Source organism: Podarcis melisellensis, assembly GCF_964234715.1.
Source record: "Podarcis melisellensis genome assembly, chromosome: 8".
NCBI lineage: Eukaryota > Metazoa > Chordata > Lepidosauria > Squamata > Lacertidae > Podarcis > Podarcis melisellensis.
Genome location: NC_138540.1, coordinates 84,961,449 through 84,984,101, shown reverse-complemented (window position 1 = coordinate 84,984,101; position 22,653 = coordinate 84,961,449). Strand labels below are relative to the sequence as shown.

Below are 22,653 nucleotides of genomic sequence, written 5' to 3'. Positions count from 1 at the left end.
TTTTACGCCAGACTTCCAGAACTACCTGCGGACACAGACGGGGAACACGACCACCATCAACATTATCATCTGCACTGTTGACTACCTTCTGCGTCTGCAGGTGGGTGCTTTCATCCCAGGCCAAATCCGGCTCAGGAAGTGACAGTTCTGTCAAAGCATGAGACCCAGATACAGCTGCTCTTCAGCTCTTGAGCTGACCAGAATTTCAGCCTGCTTCTGCAAACCTTAAAAATCTGAGAATCTGGTTCGTCACCTGCAAGGCCCTTTCCTTATTTATTTATTTTTATTTCAAAATGTACTCTTTGTCGGGGGAAAGGTCTTCTTGCGCCTATAGGCACTCTGCCCTTGGCACCAGAATATGGGATGACCGCATCTTATGCGCATTTGACTTGTGGGGTTTCAGCTACACGTGGTTGAAGGCTGCTGGTTGAAATCCCACAAGTTTAACTGGCAAGCGAGGTGGAGAGCTTAAAAGCTCTTTCTGTGCTGGCAAAACTCAGTGCAAAAAGAGCTCTCTGTGTGCAAGGTCTGGGATGCTTCACACAAGATCTCGCAGGAACTTAGACTGCCCAGTGAGATCTCACTAGAGCCTCCATGGACCATGGTGCATTGATTGCGGAAGCCCCAAGATGCTCTTGTGGGGGCTGTTCCAAGGTTTTGAGTATACATGTTTTTGCATATACACAGAACCCTTAGCACCGAACCCCAGATGAGATGCGATCGTACTGTACTTGAAACCAGCACTTCTTGTAATAAGTGAGGCCTGCTTAGTGAGGCCTGAACTAAAAGCCCTCCACTAACGGGCAGCCCTTGAGAATTGGAAGTCCTAGGTGGGGCTGGTGGGAGTTGCAGTCCAGAACATCTGGAGGGCACCAGGTTGGGGAAAGCTGGATCAGGTCATAAAATAGGAAGTATTGACAATCAAGTCTCCCGGTAGAATCATGCAAATTATCTCGGATTTAGCATCTTCGTATTCTGGCCACCTGGGATGCGGGTGGCGCTGTGGGTTAAACCACAGAGCCTAGGACTTGCTCATCAGAAGGTTGCCGGTTTGAATCCCCGCAACGGGGTGAGCTCCTGTTGCTCGGTCCCTGCTCCTGCCAGCCTAGCAGTTCGAAAACACGTCAAAGTGCAAGTAGATAAATAGGTACCACTCCGGCAGGAAGGTAAACGGCGTTTCTGTGCGCTGCTCTGGTTCACCAGAAGCAGGTTAGTCATGCTGGCCACATGACCCGGAAGCTGTATGCCTGCTCCCTCGGCCAATAAAGCGAGATGAGCGCCGCAACCCCAGAGTCGGTCATGACTGGACCTAATGGTCAGGGGTCCCTTTACCTTTATTCTGGCCACAGACAGCATTCCTTGGACCCAGCGGGGTAGTGGAAAATGGGGCAGGCAAAGTAACCTTTCGATTTCTTTCCCACCCACGGAAATCGCCAGGAGTCTATTAGTGATTTCTACTGGTATTACTCGGGCAAGGACGTCATCGATGAACAGGGCAAGCGAAACTTCTCCAAAGCCATGGCTGTAGCCAAACAGGTCTTCAACAGCCTCACTGAGTACATCCAGGTATTATTACTGCCACTGTTGTTGTTGTTGTCTGAAAATCAGTTTTAAAAATTGCAACCAGAAGAAGAGAGCGGGTTGTGTTTTGGAGGTATGGGGTGTTAGGGGAAGAGGTAGTACCTCTGGTAGGGGACCCTTTGCCCACCTATGGTCCTCCCCACCCTGCACTCAGCTCACACCTGTGGCTCCTAGAAGCTGTCAGCAGGCGACAGGGGCCACATCCCGGGAAACGGCTATGACTGGCCAGCTAAATCAGGTGAGAGCAGCCAATGGGTCTCAAGTCCACAGTGAGTCAGGGACTTCCCCTGCATTCGAAGACAGGCTCCAGTGGATTGAATGGACAAGACCAATAGTACAGCAGTCAAGAAAGCGGTTCCTGCACATACTGGAGAAGGAAGTGAGAGGCAAATAAGGCTCATCTACCTGGGAAGGTAGGGATGCGGGTGGCGCTGTGGGTTAAACCACAGAGCCTAGGACTTACCAATCAGAAGGTCGGCGGTTTGAATCCCCGCGACGGGGTGAGCTCCCGTTGCTCGGTCCCTGCTCCTGCCAACCTAGCAGTTCGAAAGCACGTCAAAGTGCAAGTAGATAAATAGGTACCACTCCGGCGGGAAGGTAAATGGCGTTTCCGTGCGCTGCTCTGGTTCTCCAGAAGCAGCTTAGTCCTGCTGGCCACATGACCCAGAAGCTGTACGCTGGCTCCCTCGGCCAATAAAGCGAGATGAGTGCCGCAACCCCAGAGTTGGCCACTACTGGACCTAACGGTCAGGGGTCCCTTTACCTTTTTACCTGGGAAGGTAGCCCATCTATGAGAAGGAAATCTCTGATCCTACACAAATCCGGAGTGGAGTCCCTAAGATGGTTGGTAGGCCTCCTTCCAGCAACTCCTGCAGCCAATCTGGTGCCAAACATCTTGCTCTTCTTTCCTTTCGATCTCACCTTTGAGGCTGAGAGGGGGTCTTGTTGTCTGGGCAGCCCAGCACCTCCGTCCAGAGTGCCCAGGCTTGTGTCCTGGGGAGGTCAGTTTGGTGCTGCTAATGCAGCAGTTTGACTTCACCCCCAGAAGCACACTCCATTGTCTCTTGAGAAAGCTGCCATCTGCCTTACTGCAGGGCAGATTCGAGGGTAAACCATACACGGAACGAGTCTGCCCCTGCGGCTTGATGGAGGTAGAAACTGTCTCTCATGCCTTGTTATGCTGCCATTTCTACAGAGGTACACGCTCAGTATTTATTACCCCGCTTTGCAAAAATCTCCAAATAAATCCAAACTTCAATGTCTAAAATCCCTTGTAGAGGACAAGGATCCTGAGATCATGCTAAGGGTAGCCAAATTCTGTGCGATTGCCATAAAACGTAGGGAACAAGCTGTGCTATCATAATGATTAAGGCCCTAAATGATAATTTTAGGTTATATGTTAGTGACTAAGTTTTAATTAGGGACGCGGGTGGCACTGTGGGTAAAACCTCAGCGCCTAGGGCTTGCCGATCGCATGGTCGGCGGTTCGAATCCCCGCGGCAGGGTGAGCTCCCGTCTTTCGGTCCCAGCTCCTGCCCACCTAGCAGTTCGAAAGCACCCTTAAGTGCAAGTAGATAAATAGGTACCGCTTTATAGCGGGAAGGTAAATGGTGTTTCCATGTGCTGTGCTGGTGCTGGCTCGCCAGAGCAGCTTCGTCACGCTGGCCACGTGACCCGGAAGTGTCTCTGAATAGCGCTGGCCTCTTAAGTGAAATGGGCGCACAACTCTAGAGTCGGACACGACTGGCCCGTACGGGCAGGGGTACCTTTACCTTTTTAAGTTTTAATTTATATATTTTTTAACTGTTGCTATATCTGTATTGTCCCTGTTATACCTGATTGCAACTTCAAATGTACCCCTATTGTGTTTCATGACCTCCTTGATATTGTATGTGGGCTGGAACTGGTCTGTGACCGAAATAATAAATTCATTCATTCACGGATGTAAACACAGGGAGAGCCTCTATCCCACGGGGTATCCTGCATCTATCCATCTCCCTCACCTCTCCATCTTTTTCTGGAGTGCACAGCTCCTCCTTTCTTAGGCTCCCATGTGGCGATTTACCCCACACTGAGCTGTGTACAAGCTGAGCAGGACAAATGCCCCATGCTCAGATCATCTTCAGCAGCCCCATGTTCAGACTACTAGGTATAAATCGGATATCTTCACTCCATTATTTTCCCCTTCCTCGCCAGGGACCGTGCACTGGGAACCAGCAGAGCTTGGCACACAGCAGGCTGTGGGACGCTGTCATTGGCTTCCTCCATGTCTTTGCTCACATGATGATGAAGTTGGCTCAGGTAAAAGCGAAAACGAGCAAGTGCAAGTTTTTGTCTGAACCCTGGCAAGGGGCAGAGGGTAGGGAATATCTTGGAGGTTGCTCATGAGCAGCGGTTGAGGAAAAGTATCCTGAGCAGACAGGGTCTTAGCGCATGGAAGATATGCAAGGCCACGTGGTCCGCTCCACAGCCAAGCCCCACAACTGTGAACCAGCCATTCTTGGCCAGCTTCGAAGAAAGAGCAAGCCCCAGGGCCCCAAACATCAATGGCTAAGCAGGGAAAACTTAATATTCTGCATATTGTCTTGCCAAACGGTTGACTTTGGAAGCCACGCAACGGCAGCAGAGGAGCCTGGCTTTCAGATTTGGGTGCCAAACTCTCAAATCAGTAGCCAACTCTTGAATCAAGGAACCAGGCTTTTGCATCCCATCTTTCCTAACCGTTAGCAAAAGTTTGCCAGCTAGATCCTACCCCAAGCTCAATTTTAGGTGCACAAAGCCAACTCTTTCTAGATTTTATAGCCAGGCTTGGGGAAATGGAAGTCAAGCTGTGAATGCAAAGTGGCTGCGTTTGGGTCGCTGTCTGGTGCATGTCCTCAGTAATTTCTCCCCACCTGCCATCCCCTTTGCGGTAAAACTCCTTAAAAAAAAAAAATTCTAGCTAGACTCTGCTTACTTCAAATGGGTCTGCAGGTGCCTCGGCTCATTTGCACTGGAGGGTTGGCTCCCTGCCACATCGGGGTAGGGTGAGATGTGGGGTGGATGGGGGAGGTGAGGTTGTGTGTGGTGCGGTCTCCCTTTTAATCTCTGCACTAACCCCAGGCTCCCCTGCTCTGTGCCTCCCCCCACCCCCACCCCTTCCACTCCTGATCTCTCAGCAACAGCTTTGAGCATCCCTCCTCCTGAAAAGGACCATTTTTGTATTTCACCATCTGGCCTTCCTTTATACCACGATGACACCTTTGCAGACAGATGCACACATTTTCCTGCCCTGTGTCATGAATGCCTCTCCCTGCCACTGAACTGGAATCCACCAAGACTTTTGGAAAAAGAGGGGGTGGGTTTCCAGTTCTATCTCTAGCAGCCAGTTCCATTTTGGAATGGGCGAGCAATTCAATTTAAGTTTGCATTTAGAAGGCGATTCTATCAAATCCGCTCTTCCTGGAACGATGTGCAAACAGGTGCAAGCCATGCTGAAGGGGGGGCTGCATACAGCCACCCTTTGATACCATCAAGAGCAGAAATAATCGTGAATGCGCAATAGAAAGGGCTCTGGTACGACCCAGAGCCTGGAGCTGCGGAGGTTGTGAAATCTAGTGATTGAAGCCCAGGCTCAGTGTCCTTCCCCACGGCAGATTCCGCCTCCGCCACACTGGGAGAGTGAAGATATGCGCAGGTGTCCCTTTTCCTCCCTGCCTTTGCCCCTCTCCTCCACCCCACACGCCCCCCTTTCCCCAGAGAAGGGAGGGCAAGGCTGTTCTGACCCCCAAGCAACAAAGGAACGTGCTAGATGGTAAACCTGGCAAAATACAAAAATGTTCTTAAAAATGTTTCTGAATAACATTTTTATTCTGATGTGTGACAGATGACCCAACCCCCAGGACTTCGAAATGGCGTAAGAACCTTTTATGTAGTAGTATGTGGCCATCTCATGCCCTGCTCACTCTGCCTGCTCCTTCCTTCCCTCCCACCCATCCTTCTTGGTACCTTCCTTCTTTCTGTCCTCTTTCACTTCTTTTTCTCTTTTTTCCCCCTTTCCCATCCACTTCTCCTTGCTTTCCCATGGCTCCTTTTCTCTACTCCTCCTTTCAACAGGCCAGACCAATTTAATTAACACACACACACACACACACACAGGGAAAACACCCAAAAGGGTCCTGAGGCATTACTATACACTACCATAGATATTTCAGCCTGTGAAAATTACCGTATTTTTCTGTGTATAAGACTAGGGCTTTTTCCTAAAAAATAATGTCCAAAATTTGGGGGTGTCTTATACACTGATAGATCCCCCCCACATTTTCTTAAATCAGAGTCTTATAAATGGGGGCGTCTTATAGACAGGAAAATATGGTCATTCCACCCAACATACAGTGGTACCTCAGGTTACATACGCTTCAGGTTACAAACACTTCAGGTTACAGACTCCCCTAACCCAGAAATTGTGCTTCAGGTTAAGATCTTTGCTTCAGGATGAGAACAGAAATTGTGCTCTGGTGGCACGGCGGCAGCAGGAGGCCCCATTAGCTAAAGTGGTACCTCAGGTTAAGAACCATTTCAGGTTAAGAACGGACCTCCGGAACGAATTAAGTACTTAACCCGAGGTACCACTGTATTTGAATACTTTTATCTCATACATTTATGCAAATGTGTGTAATTTGTTTTTCACTTGTTTTATTTACAATTCTGCATAATTATATGATTATTATTAATTAAATTTATATACCTCCCCTATACCCGCAGGTCTCAGGAAAGTTCACAGGATAAAATCAGAATATAAAACCACAAAATACATGATCTGAACAAAAACAACCCAACGACCCCCTCCCAAAACACATTTTTAAAGGGCATATGATTTTGCTGGTCAGGGAGAGGGGAGGCTATGTAATGAAATGGAACTCTGCTGCCTCATCTCCACATATGCACATGCACACAGACATTCCCATGGTTTCAGAGAAGACACTTTAGTAAGGTGTCACAGTGGGTGTGCTGCAAGGCAGCTGCTATCGTTGCCAGAACCCTGACACCTTCATCGTTTGAGAACCCTGGCACCTTACCATTGCATTAACCTGCAAGGCCCAACACACACACACACACACACACACACACACACACAGAGCAGCAGGGAAAGTGCCTGACAGAGGCCTTTTTTGAAAATAAAATAATACTGCGGCCTAGGACCCACGTACCTACAGGACCGCCTCTCCCGGTATGCCCCGTGGAGGACCTTAAGGTCCACAAATGACAACATTTTGGAGGTCCCAGGTCACAAGGTGGTTAGATTGTTCTCAACTAGGGCCAGGGCCTTTTCAGTACTGGCCCCAACTTGGTGGAACGCTCTGTCACAAGAGACCAGGGCCCTGCAGGACTTGACATCTTTCCGCAGGGCCTGCAAGACAGAGCTGTTCCGCCTGGCCTTTGGTTTGGACTCAGCCTGACCCTTATGTTTCCCCTCCCCTTATGGTTTTGATTTATCGGCTACTTTTAAAATGAGGCTGCATTTTAAATTGCACTTTAACCTGTATTTTAAATCCCCCCCTATTATGTTTTTTACTGTGATTTTATTGGTGTTAGCTGCACTGAGCCCGGCTCTGGCCAGGGAGGGCAGGGTATAAATAAAAATTATTATTATTATTATTATTATTATTATTATTATTATTATTATTCAGAATCCCCCCCCCCCAGCTCACCCTATAGCTGCCCTCTTCTCTGCCCCTGCCTGGGAAACCTCACTTCCCCATTCTGTACACACACACACACTTTAAGAAAACCCTCAGCCCTTGCTGGTAGATCCATGCAGGAGAGCCATAAACATGTCTGTTGCTCTTTCCCATCATGCCTCAGTGCAGGGGAATATGGTGGTCTGGCCTAGCCTGCTTTCCCCTCTCGGTCTGCGGCAGCTGGCCCTTGCTCATCACCCTAGCCCTCCTTTCTCTCCTCCTGTCTTTTCTGCTTCTCCATGCTTCTCCAGACCCCCCTTCCAGCCACCACCATTAAACGGGGTCGTCAGGAGCTCCATGGTTGGCCACCGCTTTGGCTTGCTGGCTCATGCCCCATCCTAGCTCATGTTGTCATGCCGCGGGCGTTGAGGGCGAAGGGGAGGGTTTGCGTTGGCGTTGACTTAAGCTGGCAGCCAGCCCTCTTCTCTCGGCTTGACACCGGCTGGGAGTTGCGGGCGAAGAGGCACAGCGCCTCTGGAGCGCCGTGGCCTCTGTACTCATCTCCCCGATTCTAGATTCGCAGCCCTAAGCTGGTTTCAGAGTCTGTCCCTCTCCCAGGGAACTGCAGTTCTGCCAGAGAGGCTTCAGATACCTGAGAGGCCTCGTCACCAGGGGAAAGTCTTCTTTGTTTGTGGTGTAGATATGCCCGTGATGCCAGTCTCTGGAGCGAGTGTCATGGATGACGTTCACCAAGGGGGTTTTCCTCCCAGCGTCCTCTTCCCAAGCAGGCGAGGCTAGGAAATGGGGGTGCAGTGGCTGGGATGGGCGGGGAGACAGCACTGGGGGATATTTCCGCCCCTCACCAAAACTATCTCTTTGTTGCGCTGCCCATGAGGACCAATTTCGGAGCGAATCCTACCCTGAGGTAAGAAGGGCGTCCCTGCCTCTCCAGAGGCACAGCTCTTGGGTGGTCCTTCAGTCAGAGGAGGAGAAGGAGAGGCTGGGGCCTCCTCAGCATGCTCACATTAGAGTAAGGTGTTCCCCGCACATGTCACAGTGTGACAGCAGTGCCCTGCGGCCGGCTGTGTACCTAAGCTGACTTCAGATATCTGAGTCTCTCCTCTAAGGCTCCGGTTCCAGGTGCCCTGGGACCTCAGGGGGTCATCCTGGGGTGGCACTGTCTCAGGGGCCTGAAGAATGGGCCACAGTGCTCATGGCCCAAGTTGAGACCCATTCCTTGGTCTCTGTTGGCTCTCCCTCCTTCCTGTTCCACACCTGGTTGTGACCGGGTTTCCATTGCCTGGTTAGAAGCCAACTGGTGTGACAGGGCCAGCGAAGGTCGGACCTTAGGAATACAAGTGGAACGTGGGGTGTGGGGGTGAAGGGGATCTGCGTCTGGAGGCCTCCAAGACACGGGAAGAGATGTCTCTGGTTCCGCAGCACTTAATATCTCCCATGTCTCCCTCCCACCCAGGATTCAAGCCAAATTGGGCTTCTGAAGGAGCTGCTGGATCTGCAGAAAGACATGGTGGTGATGTTGCTGTCCCTTCTGGAAGGTAAGACCCCTTAGCCAGGGCAGGGGTAGCCAGTCAGGGCTCCATGACAGCTTCCCTGAGCGGACAGGGGTGTTTTCTGGCTCTACCTGGAGATGCTAGGGGTTTAACGTGGGATCCTGTGTGTGTGTGTGTGTGTGTGTGTCTGTGTGTGTGTATGCAAAACTGCTACAACCCACTGAGATAAGTTGCACATATCTCAATCACCTTGAATCCACCTGACAGTGCTTACATGAGTGCAACACCCACCCACTTATCACTTGTGTATTGACCCCCAGCACACTTCTCATTCCCATGTCTAACCTTACTTTTTATGTGCCTACCCAGGGAACGTGGTGAATGGCACCATCGCTCGGCAGATGGTGGACATGTTGGTGGAGTCTTCCAGTAACGTGGAGATGATTCTCAAGTTCTTCGATATGTTCTTGAAGCTGAAGGACATTGTAGCATCGGACGCCTTCCGAGACTACATCACGGACCCGCGGGGTCTCATCTCCAAGAAGGATTTCCAGAAGGCCATGGATAGCCAAAAGCAGTACACGCCGTCTGAGATCCAGTTCCTGCTCTCTTGCTCGGAGGCCGATGAGAACGAGATGATCGACTACGAGGAGTTTGCCGATCGATTCCAAGAGCCCGCCAAAGATATTGGCTTCAACATCGCCGTGCTGCTGACCAACCTCTCGGAGCACATGCCGCACGACAACCGCCTGAAGACCTTCCTGGAGTTGGCGGAATGCATCCTCAACTACTTCAGCCCCTACTTGGGCCGCATCGAGATCATGGGTGCCAGCAAACGCATTGAACGGATCTACTTCGAGATCAGCGAGACCAACAAGGCCCAGTGGGAGATGCCCCAGGTCAAGGAGTCCAAGCGGCAGTTCATCTTCGACGTGGTCAACGAGGGGGGCGAGTCGGAGAAGATGGAGCTCTTCATCAACTTCTGCGAGGACACCATCTTTGAGATGCAGATAGCGGCACAGATTTCAGAGGAGGAGGGCCAGGAGGAGGAAGAGGAGGAGGAGGAAGGAGAAGGGGCAGAAAGTGGGGAAGCCGAGAAGGTGTCGGCACCATCGGAGTCATCCTCGGTCTTCGGGGAGTTTTTGGACGGCGTGTTGAACTTCTTCCGCATGTTCACCTACCGCAACATCCGCCGGAGGCTCCGCAAGATCAAGCAGATGACGGTCAAGGAGATGGCCGTGGCTGTGGCCACCTTCATCTACACCATTCTGATGAGCATCCTCCTCTTCTTCTACAACATCTCCAAGGGCATCTTCCTCCTCATCTGGAACACGCTCTTCGGGGGCGGCCTGGTGGAGGAAGCCAAGAAGATCACTGTGACGGAGCTGTTGGCCAGCATGCCCGACCCAACGCAGGACGAGGTGCATGGAGACGTGGCCCCTTCTGAGGAAGTCGAACAGGAGGCTGAGGAAGGGGAGGAAGCAGAGATAGTGGAGCCCGGCAAGGAGGACGCGCCTGCTGAAGGCGGGGAGGGCTTCGACATGAAGAAAGAGCATTTCCGATCCACAGCTCCTGATGCACCGGGTGGGCTTGGCGATATGGGGGACACGACCCCGGTGGAGCCCCCTACGCCCGAAGGATCGCCCATCCTCAAGAGGAAACTGGGAGTACGTATAGGGCTTCAGGCGGTACCTGAATAGTGGTGGGCATTCCTAGGGTCTCTCTAGGAGGAAACAAGGCTTAGGGGGTAGGTAGGGCACAGAGAGTGGGGAGGTACGATCCCTGGAGGAACTGGACCTGTGAGTGATGGGATTTGGAGTCTAACACCACCGCCATGTTGGCTACCCCGATCTAAAGTGAACCGAGGGGTAATGTCAGCAATTAAGTACAGTGGACGCTCGGGTTGCGAACGTGATCCGTGCAGGAAGCACGTTCGCAACCTGCAGCATTCGCAACCCGCAGCGGCATGTCTGTGCATGCGCAGGTTGCGATTCGGCGCTTCTGCGCATGTGCGACAGCCGAAACCCAGAAGTAACCCATTCTGGTACTTCCAGGTTTCGGCAAGTCCGTAACCTGAAAAAACGCAACCTGAAGCATCTGTAACCCGAGGTATGACTGTACAGTGGTACCTTGAGTTACAAACGCCTCAGGTTACAAACGCTTCAGGTTACAAACTCCGCTAACCTGGAAGAGTTACCTCGAGTTGAGAACTTTGCTCCAGGATGAGAACGGAAATTGTGTGCCGGCGGCGCAGCAGCAGCAAGAGGCCCCATTAGCGAAAGCACGCCTCTAGTTAAGAACAGTTTCGGGTTAAGAACGGACCTCCCGAACGAATTAAGTTCGTAACTAGAGGTACCACTGTATAGGAGAAGTACTGCAGGATGATCATTATTTTTAAAATTTGTATACCGCTCTTCAGCTGTAATCACAGGGTGGTTTAAAACAAAGATTCAAAATGAAAACACAAAATACATTACAAAAACAAAACAAGCCAATAACACACACACACACCGGTTTCCCCCTTGCTTCACTCCCTTTCAAGAGAAAACCCACTCTTTAGTGATAAATCATAACAACGGAATTGCTGTTTACTTCAGTTGAGCACTAAAGAGCAGTTTTCCCTGGGAGAAGGCAGTGGGGCTAGTGAAAGTGTAGTTAAGCCCCATGTTTGGAGGAGAAATCCGAACGAGTTTGCACCTGAGAACTGAAACTCAGCCATCCTTTGAAATTTGGCCGTGCCTGAATTTTGAGATGCTGTTCTCCAAACAACTTGCATTATCGTGTGAGGACTTTAGCTCCGCCGTTCAGTTATATTGTTCTTTCTCCGGGTCTGGAGGGGATGAGAGGGCAGGTTGGGATTCAGGACTCCTGAGTTCCATCCACATTTCTTTGTTTAAACAAAAGGGGGTGTTTGGATCACCTTGTATTATTTGTGCTTGGTATTGCTGTGCCTCAGCAGCTAGATGCTGTTAGTAGTAACTTTTTTAAAGAAAAGGAAAAAACCCAGCGCTGCTCACAAACCCATGCATCTTCGTCCGGGTTGCATTGCAAGTTATTCTGCCTTAGCTCCCTTCTCTGCATTTCAGGTGCAGAATTCTTTTCCAATGCCAAACATGGCGTTCCATCTGAAGTTTTTTTTTTTTTAATGATATTTATTAGAGTTTCAAATAGTACATAAAAACAAAAAAGTAAAACAAAGAAAGAGAAAAAAAAATTCAACATTTGCAATCCATATTTTCAATAACCTTTTTCCACAACTTCCCCTCACCTCCCCTTCTTGTATTCCATGTCCAAATATTTGTTCAACAAGTTCTTATCCCTAAATTTTTAACCTTAGTTTGTTGTTATATTTAATTCAATTTATATATCAACTTTTAGCTTATATACATCAATCATTATACTTAAAAACTTTTTCTAAGATCGACCCAGTTTCCCTTCCACGAATTCCCCATTTTAATACTAGTAACAACACAAAAAGAAAAAAAGATAGAAGAAATCAAAATATATTTGTACACCCTTTGGATTTGCAAACCTCACCCTCCCTTCCCCGATTTCGATCCCCGAACCATTGTCCATTAGTCCATCTATTATCAGCCTGGCAACCTCACGTCTGAGGCCCTTAAATCTCTCTCAGTCCCTCTCTGCCGGTTTCTTTGAAAGTCCTTTATATTAAACACCAAGTCTCGGAGGGGCACTATGGCGTTCCATCTGAAGTTAATGTTACTTGGAGCTGAGTTGATATCCATCTGTCCTGGGAGGCGATGGAGGACTGCACCTTTGTGGGAGGGAGTCAAACTGTTGAAGCGTTCCAGCGCCACTGCAATTAACGGACCTGACTAACTTATGTCCATTGATTTCAATGGGTTTTCTCCAAGTAGGACTTAGCTGGAGATAGCCCTTGGTGCCTCCTGCTCGCTGGCATGCTATAAATTCCCCCCACGTAGCAGCCATGATGCCCACAAACTCGTTTTGCTCCCAGCCTGTCTTGTGGCACCAACTCATTCACCAACCCATCTTCTTTGACTCTCCAGGTGGAAGGAGAGGAAGGGGAGGCAGAGCTGGAGAAGATTGAGGAGCCTCCCGTGGAACCAGAGAAAGCTGAGTGAGTGCCGTGCTTGGTGAAAGCGGATTGCACACTCTGGATTAAGCTGGGACTTGCAGGGGGAGAAACCAGAGGGGTGGTCCTGGGGGCAGGATGCTCCTGAACCTTAGCCTTTTATGTTTACTTTTAAAAGCAGCCAGTTGCCATCCCTCAAGGTCTCAAAAATACCGGAACCAGCACTCGAGATGTTGCTGCACTCCAGCTCCCAACATCCTTTGCAGCTGGCCATGTGGATGGGGCTGATGGGAGTTGAAGTACAACAACATTGAGGGGGGCGACACATTGGCTTCCCATGGTGTATGGGCCATTTCAGCTGGAGAGGGGTTCGAATACAGGGTTCAAATACAGGGTGGCAAAGGTCTTTCAAGTTTTCTCTCCCCCTCCCCCCTTGTCCCTCCCAGTGCTGAAAATGGGGAGAAGGCAGCAAAGGAGGAGGAAGAAGAGAAGAAGGAGGAGGAGAAGGAAGAGGAGAAGCCTAAAGAGGACGAAGAGCCACCAGCCAAGCAGAAGAAGAAGGTGGCCCAGAGGGACAAGAAGCAGGCGGAGGAAGGAGGCTCAGAGTTTTGGAACGAGCTGGAGATCCAGAGGACAAAGTTCCTGGTAAGGGAGATGACCGGAGATATTTGGGCTCCACGTTTCCGAATTACGCATCGTGTAGAGAAGGGGGGGGCGTTTTCCTCCCTGTGTCATAATTCTAGAACCCAGTGGGACCATCCATTGGAGCTGAACCATGGGAGATAGACAAAGGTATATGATGGACCATTAGGTCCATTCGTGGCCAACTCTGGGGTTGTGGCACTCATCTCGCTTTACTGGCCAAGGGAGCCGGCATACAGCTTCCGGGTCATGTGGCCAGCATGACTAAGCCGCTTCTGGCGAACCAGAGCAGCGCACGGAAACGCCGTTTATCTTCCCGCTGGAGTGGTACTTATTTATCTACTTGCACTTTGACGTGCTTTCAAACTGCTAGGTTGGCAGGAGCAGGGACCGAGCAATGGGAGCTCACCCCGTCGCGGGGTTTCGAACCACTGACCTTCTGATTGGCAAGCCCTAGGCTCTGTGGTTTAACCCACAGCGCCACAAAGGAGGCGGTTTTTCACCCACTGCAACTATGGAATCTCCTCCCTCAACCATATGGCAATGGCCATTAACTTGAATGTCTTTAAAGGGCAGTTGGACCAATTAATGGAGACTGTCCGTGGTTGCTAGGCACGGGGACGTTATTCTGCTTCCGCAGTCAGTCTGCCTCTGAGTACCAGCTGCTTGGGGAGGTCTTCATGGCCCTTTGGCCTGGTCCAGCAGGGCTTTCCCGATGTTCCTAAGGACATGCACCCCCACATTGTTCTTCTCCTCTTATCCACCCTCTCTGCAGAATTACCTGTCCAGGAATTTCTACAATCTCCGCTTCCTCGCCCTCTTCCTGGCCTTTGCTATCAACTTCATTTTGCTCTTCTATAAGGTAAGTAGGTCTTGAGATGTGCTGAGGGAGAGATGGGGCACCCTGGAGTAGGGATGGTGGGTGTGGCGGGGAGAGGACAGATTCAAGAGGAGAATCAAAGTCTGACAAGTTAATGCATGCCAGAGGACGAGATCCATGCTGCAGTTTGGGAAGTGCACAAATGGGAGAAAGCAGGTTGTGCGCAATGACATATTCCCCCCCCCCACCGTAAGTTTTTTACGCCGTATTTTAAATAGTGGCAACCTTCCCCGAAGGTGAATGGTGCATAATGAATGTTAATAGCCACCACAACAGTAACACAGCATCCTGGGAGCCAAAACAACTGAGCACAGCTTGTGGGAGGGCAAATGGTTGGAAACCAAGAACTCTTGCCAACCTGCAGGGCAAATGTGCCCCCCACAGACCTCTCTCTCTCTCTCTGGCCCTTGGCACATTCCCCTTCCCACACCCCTCTCTGATCCTGCTTTGCACCCCAAGTGCTTCGCCCCCAGCTGGATCGTGTCCTTGGACTCAGCTTGTGCCTCTTGCTTCACTGGGTGCCTGTGCTGGTCCTGTGGGTTACCCGAGAGGTGAGGTCCAAGTCCGGTCCGTGGACAAAAGTGCAATGTGGAGGCTGTTCGTAGTAGCTGAAGCTGGGTGAAGGGCAGGGAGTCGGGTGAAGTCAGGAACAGGCGTGCAAGCAGGGAGCCAGGGTGGGTCAGGCAGGAAAGCAGGACAGGGTGCAGGCAGGAACTAGCAAGCAACAATGTTGTTCCTGCAACTGGGACTGGGGCTGGCCGGCTTTTATCTTCCCCAAGGCATAGGGCGGCCCCGATCCTCTGGTGACTCGCCTCTCCTGGCCTGGAGGCGAGCACTCCTCCTGCGGGAGGCTCTGCCTCTCTGCCCTGAGCCTCTGCAGCTCAGGAGAGGCTGGAGGGTTACCGGACCCAGAGGCAACCTCCGCTTCCTCTGACGGGGCTGAGAGTGGAGCACCTGCAGCCAATGGGTCCTCCATCACCTCAGGAGCCAGAGCAGGCTCAGCTGATGCCCTCACCTGAGGATCCCACACAGGTGAGGACCCTTCAGGCTCAAGCCCCAGCCCTGGCTCAGCTGGTTCTGGAGGCGGGGACTCCTGTGCAGGCTGGGATCCCTCAGGTTCAGCATCCGAGTCTGAATCCCAGGCCATCACAGTGCCAGAGAGGGGCATTTGACAACGCGGGCAGAAACTAGCCTGTCGCATGAAGGCAAAGCTCGCATCCTTTGCTCCACCAACGTTTGCCTATGACCCCGCCCGCCACTGGAAGGTGGACCCAGAAGGGAACATGACCTTCAGGCTGAAGAGAGGTCCCCCAGCCCTGACCTGGTGGCTAAGCTGTAAGAGCAAGACCTTCCCGGCTCGAGGGTTGCAACTTTCCTTCCCAACCTCCTCCTCCTCTCTTGCCATTCCCAGGTTTCCGACACCCCTCCCGGAGAGGAGGAGTTTGAGGGCTCTGGGTTCGATGGGGATCTGGAGTCTGGCTCTGGAGGCGGCTCTGGCTTTGGTGGCGGGGACGATGACGGCGGGGACGGGAACGGCAACGGGGATGAGGACGATGAAGACAGCGTGGTCTACTTCTTCCTGGAGGAGAGCACGGGCTACATGCAGCCAGCCTTGCAGTTCCTGGCCATCTTCCACACGCTGGTGGCCTTCCTTTGCATCATCGGCTACAACTGTCTGAAGGTGCCGCTGGTCATCTTCAAGCGCGAGAAGGAGCTGGCGCGGAAGCTGGAGTTTGACGGCCTCTACATCACGGAGCAGCCAGAGGACGACGACATCAAGGGACAGTGGGACCGCCTGGTGCTCAATGCTCCGTGAGTCCATCTGGGGGAGGGGAGGGGCTAAGTGGCAGCTCCACCCCATCTGGGCAACAGCCCCGCCTCCTCAAGGTTCAGAAAGAGGGGAGAGGGCTTCCCAGAGTGCAGCTGGGCTAAACCCTCCTCGGGGCAATAGGGCAAAACCAACTGGCAAGGAGGTTCAGGACAGGCTAGCACCAATTGGCACAGTGTCATTCAGCTCAGACACTGAGGTCCAGCTCCGAGGGCCTTCTGGCAGTTCCCTCCCTGCGAGAAGTGAGGTTACAGGGAACCAGGCAGAGGGCCTTCTCGGCAGTGGCACCCTGCCTGTGGAACGCCTTTCCATCAAACGTCAAGGAAATACAGTGGTACCTTGGGTTAAGTACTTAATTCGTTCCGGAGCTCCGTTCTTAACCTGAAACTGTTCTTAACCTGAAGCACCACTTTAGCTAATGGGGCCTCCTGCTGCTGCCACGCCGCCAGAGCACGATTTCTGTTCTCATCCTGAAGCAAAGTTCTTAACCCGAGGTGCTATTTCTGGGTTAGCGGAGTCTGTAACCTGAAGCGTATGTAACCCGAGGTACCACTGTAAATAACTACCGTATTTTTTGCTCTATAAGACTCACTTTTTCCTTCCTAAAAAGTAAGGGGAAATGTGTGCGCGTCTTATGAAGCGAATGCAGGCTGCGCAGCTATCCCAGAAGCCAGAACAGCAAGAGGGATTGCTGCTTTCACTGTGCAGTGATCCCTCTTGCTGTTCTGGCTTCTGAGATTCAGAATATTTTTTCTTGTTTTCCTCCTCCAAAAACTAGGTGCGTCTTGTGGTCCAGTGCGTCTTATAGAGCGAAAAATACGGTATCTAACTTTTAGAAGACATCTGAAGGCAGCCCTGTTTAGGGACGTTTTTAATGTTTGATGCTTTATTGTGCTTTTAATAGTCTGTTGAGAGATGCCCAGAGTGGCTGAGGAAACCCAGCCAGATGGGCAGGGTATAAATAATAAAATATTTATTTATTTATTTATTTATTTATTTATTTGCCATCCCAAGGTGCGGCGGTGGCCAAACACATTTGCAGAGGAGAAAAGGGGCCAGGCAAAAACTCATGGAGGGATATTGCCTGTTGATGGCTCTTATGCCATGATAGAGAAAAGGAAGCCTCCTTGTTCGGAGAGGGCGCTGTGGATAAGAGCAGGGGAAGGCCAGCCTTTGCACCCGTGCTTGAGAGCTTCCTACTTAAGCTGACCACTCACAGAAACAGAAAGCTGGGCTGAGCAGGCCTTTGAGCAGACGCAGCAGGTTGGAAGGCTGAGAGTCTGTACTAAACAGACATGATTCTGATGAGCGAGGAGGAAGGACCAGGGTTGCCAGTTAAACAGTGGGGAGGCGAAGAAGATTGGCTGAGTGAAGAGGATCAGGTGGAAGGGCTTTTGGGGAGAAGTGGGAGGGAGAGAAATGGCCCTGGCAGGTCAGGGAGCCTTCATTGGAGCAGGAGGAATGAATGGTATTCTTAATGGTTCCCCCCCCCTTCTCTCCCCTTGCCAGGTCATTCCCAAGCAACTACTGGGACAAATTCATCAAGAGAAAGGTGAGATCTTCCACCATTGTCTAGGCTAGGGAAACAAAGGCCTCAGGCTCTCCTGATCTAAGGCAGGGGTGGTTAACAAGATGGAGAGCTCATCTTTTCTTAACCACATCCCTCTCCCCCCCCCCACATCCTCCAGGTGCTAAACAAATACGGTGACATCTACGGGCGAGAGAGAATTGCAGAACTGCTGGGAATAGATCTGGCCAGTCTGGAAATCACAGCGCAGAACGAGAAAAAAACTGAGCCAGACACGTCTCTCATAACATGGTGAGGAGGATGGGCAGAGCTGGCAGTGGGGCAAAGGCGAAGCTGCTTGGGCCTATGCTTCCTATGCAAAAAAAATGAGAGGCACAAATACAAGATGGGTGACACCTGGCTTGAGAGCAGTACATGTGAAAAGGATCTAGGAGTCTTGGTTGACCACAAACTTGACATGAGCCAACAGTGTGACGCGGCAGCTAAAAAAGCCAATGCAATTCTGGGCTGCATCAATAGGAGTATAGCATCTAGATCAAGGGAAGTAATAGTGCCACTGTATTCTGCTCTGGTCAGACCTCACCTGGAGTACTGTGTCCAGTTCTGGGCACCACAGTTCAAGAAGGACACTGACAAACTGGAACGTGTCCAGAGGAGGGCAACCAAAATGGTCAAAGGCCTGGAAACGATGCCTTATGAGGAACGGCTAAGGGAGCTGGGCATGTTTAGCCTGGAGAAGAGGAGGTTAAGGGGTGATATGATAGCCATGTTCAAATATATAAAAGGATGTCACATAGAGGAGGGAGAAAGGTTGTTTTCTGCTGCTCCAGAGAAGCGGACACGGAGCAATGGATCCAAACTACAAGAAAGAAGATTCCACCTAAACATTAGGAAGAACTTCCTGACCGTAAGAGCTGTTTGACAGTGGAATTTGCTGCCAAGGAGTGTGGTGGAGTCTCCTTCTTTGGAGGTCTTTAAGCAGAGGCTTGACAACCATATGTCAGGAGTGCTCTGATGGTGTTTCCTGCTTGGCAGGGGGTTGGACTCGATGGCCCTTGTGGTCTCTTCCAACTCTATGATTCTATGATTCCTAAGCGTGGGACAAGGGGAAGGGTGGACGGGCCCTTTGGGATGCGCGCAACAAAACAGAACGTATGAATTTACATGCACACTTGCACAGAGCTTCCTCCTTATCCTCCCTTTCCCTCCTGATAGGATTACCTCTATTGACATCAAGTACAAGGTCTGGAAATTTGGAGTGATCTTCACTGACAACGTGAGTGAGAAGATGCAGTTAGAGAGCTGGGGGGCAGGAGGTTCAACCGTTCAATATTTATGCCAATTGGTGCCACAGCCTGGCAAACACTGGGTAAAGGGGGGGAGGCCATTCAGACCAGCACAATCCCCACTGTAAGCTGGAGGAGATGTGAGGGCTTCGCCTGCTAGGGGAATTCCCTATCTCTACATGTTTTCTAAGAGAGTTCAACATAATTCAGTGCCCAGAGAATCATAGGTAAAGGTAAAGAGGATCCCTGACCATTAGGTCCAGTCGTGGCCGACTCTGGGGTTGCGGCGCTTCCGGGTCATGTGGTCAGCATGACTAAGCCACTTCTGGTGAACCAGAGTAGTGCATGGAAACGCTGTTTACCTCCCCGCCAGAGTGGTACCTATTTATCTACTTGCACTGGTGTGCTTTTCAACTGCTAGGTTGGCAGGAGCAGGGACCGAGCAATCCGATCGGCAAGTCCTAGGCTCTTTAACCCACAGCGCCACCTGCGTCCCCAGAGAATCCTAGTTCTCCCCTAAAAAGACACAAGCAGAAATTCTAGACCTCATACTTGCAACGAAAAGGCTGCATACACCTCTCTATCCTGCGCTCATCTACTCAGTGGCGGAGCAAGCAGATTGGGTGCCTGAGGCAGTACATGTGCCCTGCTCCCGGGGGTGTGGCCAGCCACCCACAACGGTGGGGCAAACTGAGGCAGGATGCTCTGCAGGGCCTCTGAGGAGTCTGCCTGCCTCTTCCCACTCAGCCGCCCTACAGCTGAGGGAGAGGCGGACAGACTGCTTGGGGGATTGCGGAGCCTGTGGGCACCCAAGCCTCTGCGTCACTCCCAGGAGAGATGCGTGGCTCGGGCGCGCTGCAGGCCCCGTGGTGATTGGCGCTTGCCATTTTGTCATTCCCCTCAGTGGTGACACCCAGGGCGACTCACTCCCAATGCACCACCCTTCCTCCGCCCTTGCATCTACTGCCCGTTTCTTTCTGTAAAAACGAAAAGCGCCTGGATGTCTAAATTGCTTGAAAACCAGAATAACTGAATCAGAATAAAACTAATGAATTATCTAGTTGACTTAGATACAGTGGTGCCTCGCAAGACGAAAATAATCCGTTCTGCGAGTCTCTTCGTCTAGCGTTTTTTCCGTCTTGCGAAGCAACCCTATTAGCGGCTTAGCGGCTTAGCGCTATTAGCGGTTTAGTGGCATAGCGGCTATTAAAGGCTTAGCGGCTTAGCGGCTAAAAGGCTATTAGTGGCTTAGCGGCTTAGAAAAAGGGCAGGAAAGCGAAAAAAATCGCAAGACTCGCAAGACGAAAGCAAGCCCATAGGGAAATTCGTCTTGTGAAGCGCATCGAAAAATGGAAAACCCTTTCGTCTAGCGGGTTTTTCGTCTTGCGAGGCATTCGTCTTGCAGGGCACCACTGTACTGATGTTGTGGAGTTCTGCACGTGCATTTGGCTGGCCAGGATCGACCATTTGTTTGTTTACGATCCTCCATCCGAAGGTCACAGGGCACTTTACAATATAAAAACACAAAAATGCGTACCATTGTAATGAACAAAAACAATACCCCCCACCCAACCAAGTAAAGTCCTGGTCAACGGTAGGTTTTCAGGTCAGAGATTAGCAAGTGGGGAGAACACAGGCCAAATCCCACCTTCAGTGGGGCATCCTTCCAAGCCCTATTCTTAGTGGATGGTACTCACCTGTGATCATCTTTGGCCTCGTGAACTAGCAGTAGAGTAGGAGTGGCTGGTGGGGTGGCCCGTGGGCTGGGAGCCACCTGATGCTGCAGCCCTGCATCTGCCAAGCTGAGAGAACGGCATCAAAACCTTCCACCCCTTTCCCCCAACGTGGGCGTCCCGCTGTGCCCTCGCTCTCCATCCTGCCTCTGTCACAACCCATCCATGTCTCTCCCCCCTGCAGTCCTTCCTGTACCTCTTCTGGTACATGGTGATGTCCGTTCTCGGCCACTACAACAACTTCTTCTTCGCCTCCCACCTCCTGGACATCGCCATGGGCGTCAAGACCCTAAGGACCATCCTCTCGTCCGTCACCCACAACGGCAAACAGGTAGCGGGGCTGTGGGGCGCTCACATCAAATGGGGGGGCCACCCTGGCTCATGGTATGCACCCCTCCCACACCTTCACCTTCTTCACTGTTATTTATTTATATACTGTGTAATGCCTAAATTAGGGTTTCACATCTGGAAAAGCCGATTACACAACCATTAAGACTGAACGTCATTCCCCACAGCTACCTAAGTCTCCTCCTCACCTGAGTCCCTTCCCAAGCAATCTGAGACTGCACCTGTGTACCTGCCTTTGCTCCTCGCAATTCATGCCTCTCCTGGTTCTGGGAGAGTAGCGGGGAGCAGAGCTGATCGCGGCAGGAGAGGGAGACTCCCTGACTTCTTCACCAGCCTGACTCAGCTCTGCTTCTTGCCCCTCCCTCCTCTCCAGCCTCTGCTTCTGCCTCTACTTCTGGACTGCTCTCTGCCACCACCTCTTCCCGCTCACTAAGCTCTGTTACCTCTTCCGTTTCCGACACCTCCTCCCCCCAGTCTGCTCCCTCTTCTCCCTCTGACCACTCATCCTTGCCCCACCACCACCCCCTGGGCTCTGAGCCTTTTTCCCTTGGGGGTCCCCCATCTGGTTCCTCCCCCCCATTCCTCCGTGTCCAACCAGTATGACATCCGGGGCAGCATTTGCTGCATGATAATGGGCCTCCTTTCACACGTGTGACCTCTTTCTCCCCCAGCTGCTAATGACAGTGGGGCTCCTGGCGGTGGTCGTCTACCTCTACACCGTGGTCGCCTTCAACTTTTTCCGCAAGTTCTACAACAAGAGCGAGGACGAAGATGAGCCTGACATGAAATGTGACGACATGATGACGGTAAGACAAGGACAGAGGCTCCCCGTGTTTTTTTGGCTTTGTTCCACCCACCCACCCCGGACTTAATTCTGTTGGAAAGCGGCTTTGCTTCTTACGGCGACCACCCACGTTCCCTGGGCTCTGCCATCACTTCTGGTCAAGAAGGTGCAGCAGGCTGCTGATACAATAGGAGAACCATTTTGACTGTATACAATAGGAGAACCATTTTGACTCCCAACAGACGCCGCCGACTTTTTCCTAAAGCCGGCGAAATTTGGGAGGGCAGGAATGTTCAGGGAAGCTCAAGCGGAGGGTGCGAAGAGCGTCTCAGTGTCCACACATCTCTTGTTCCAACAAAAAAAATTCCTTCCAGTAGCACCTTAAAGACCAACTAAGTTAGTTCTTGGTATGAGCTTTCGTGTGCATGCACACTTCTTCAGATACACCTGAAGAAGTGTATCTGAAGAAGTGTGCATGCACACAAAAGCTCATACCAAGAACTAACTTAGTTGGTCTTTAAGGTGCTACTGGAAGGAATTTTTTTTTGTTTTGACTATGGCAGACCAACACGGCTACCTATCTGTAACTGGAACTCTTGTTCCAAGAGCAGGGTGAACGTCAGACTGCCACTGTCCCCAAGTGGGGAGGGGCCAGTACTTAATGTTTAAGAAACAGATCCTGGGGGTTCAAGTCTTTCTGGAAATGCCAGATCGGGAGGGGGCAGATTCATATGGGACGACTCCTCCATTAGTACCCAGGAGAGAGGAAAGTGTAATATAGTTTTCCAGGTTGCCAAGGTGACACGGTCAGAAAT

The 22,653-nt window shown here is 51.3% G+C and overlaps 1 protein-coding gene across 9 annotated transcripts in view; it reads left to right on the top strand.

Moving 5' to 3' along the window:
- The window catches only part of RYR1 (ryanodine receptor 1), a 213,709-nt gene that overhangs the window by 183,559 nt on the left and 7,497 nt on the right, over window positions 1-22,653 (top strand). For 4 of the 9 annotated variants that reach the window (XM_081921856.1, XM_081921857.1, XM_081921858.1 and 1 more), the window contains 16 exons: window positions 12-100; window positions 1,438-1,566; window positions 3,778-3,882; window positions 5,447-5,476; window positions 8,137-8,166; window positions 8,716-8,797; window positions 9,122-10,419; window positions 12,784-12,854; window positions 13,256-13,454; window positions 14,227-14,313; window positions 15,743-16,143; window positions 17,669-17,711; window positions 17,848-17,978; window positions 18,903-18,963; window positions 20,891-21,037; window positions 21,726-21,860. In XM_081921856.1, the coding sequence (XP_081777982.1) occupies window positions 12-100; window positions 1,438-1,566; window positions 3,778-3,882; window positions 5,447-5,476; window positions 8,137-8,166; window positions 8,716-8,797; window positions 9,122-10,419; window positions 12,784-12,854; window positions 13,256-13,454; window positions 14,227-14,313; window positions 15,743-16,143; window positions 17,669-17,711; window positions 17,848-17,978; window positions 18,903-18,963; window positions 20,891-21,037; window positions 21,726-21,860 (3,038 nt within the window). The remainder of the gene's footprint in view (window positions 1-11; window positions 101-1,437; window positions 1,567-3,777; window positions 3,883-5,446; window positions 5,477-8,136; window positions 8,167-8,715; window positions 8,798-9,121; window positions 10,420-12,783; window positions 12,855-13,255; window positions 13,455-14,226; window positions 14,314-15,742; window positions 16,144-17,668; window positions 17,712-17,847; window positions 17,979-18,902; window positions 18,964-20,890; window positions 21,038-21,725; window positions 21,861-22,653) is intronic. The other 5 variants (XM_081921862.1, XM_081921863.1, XM_081921861.1 and 2 more) reach the window with 2 other exon arrangements.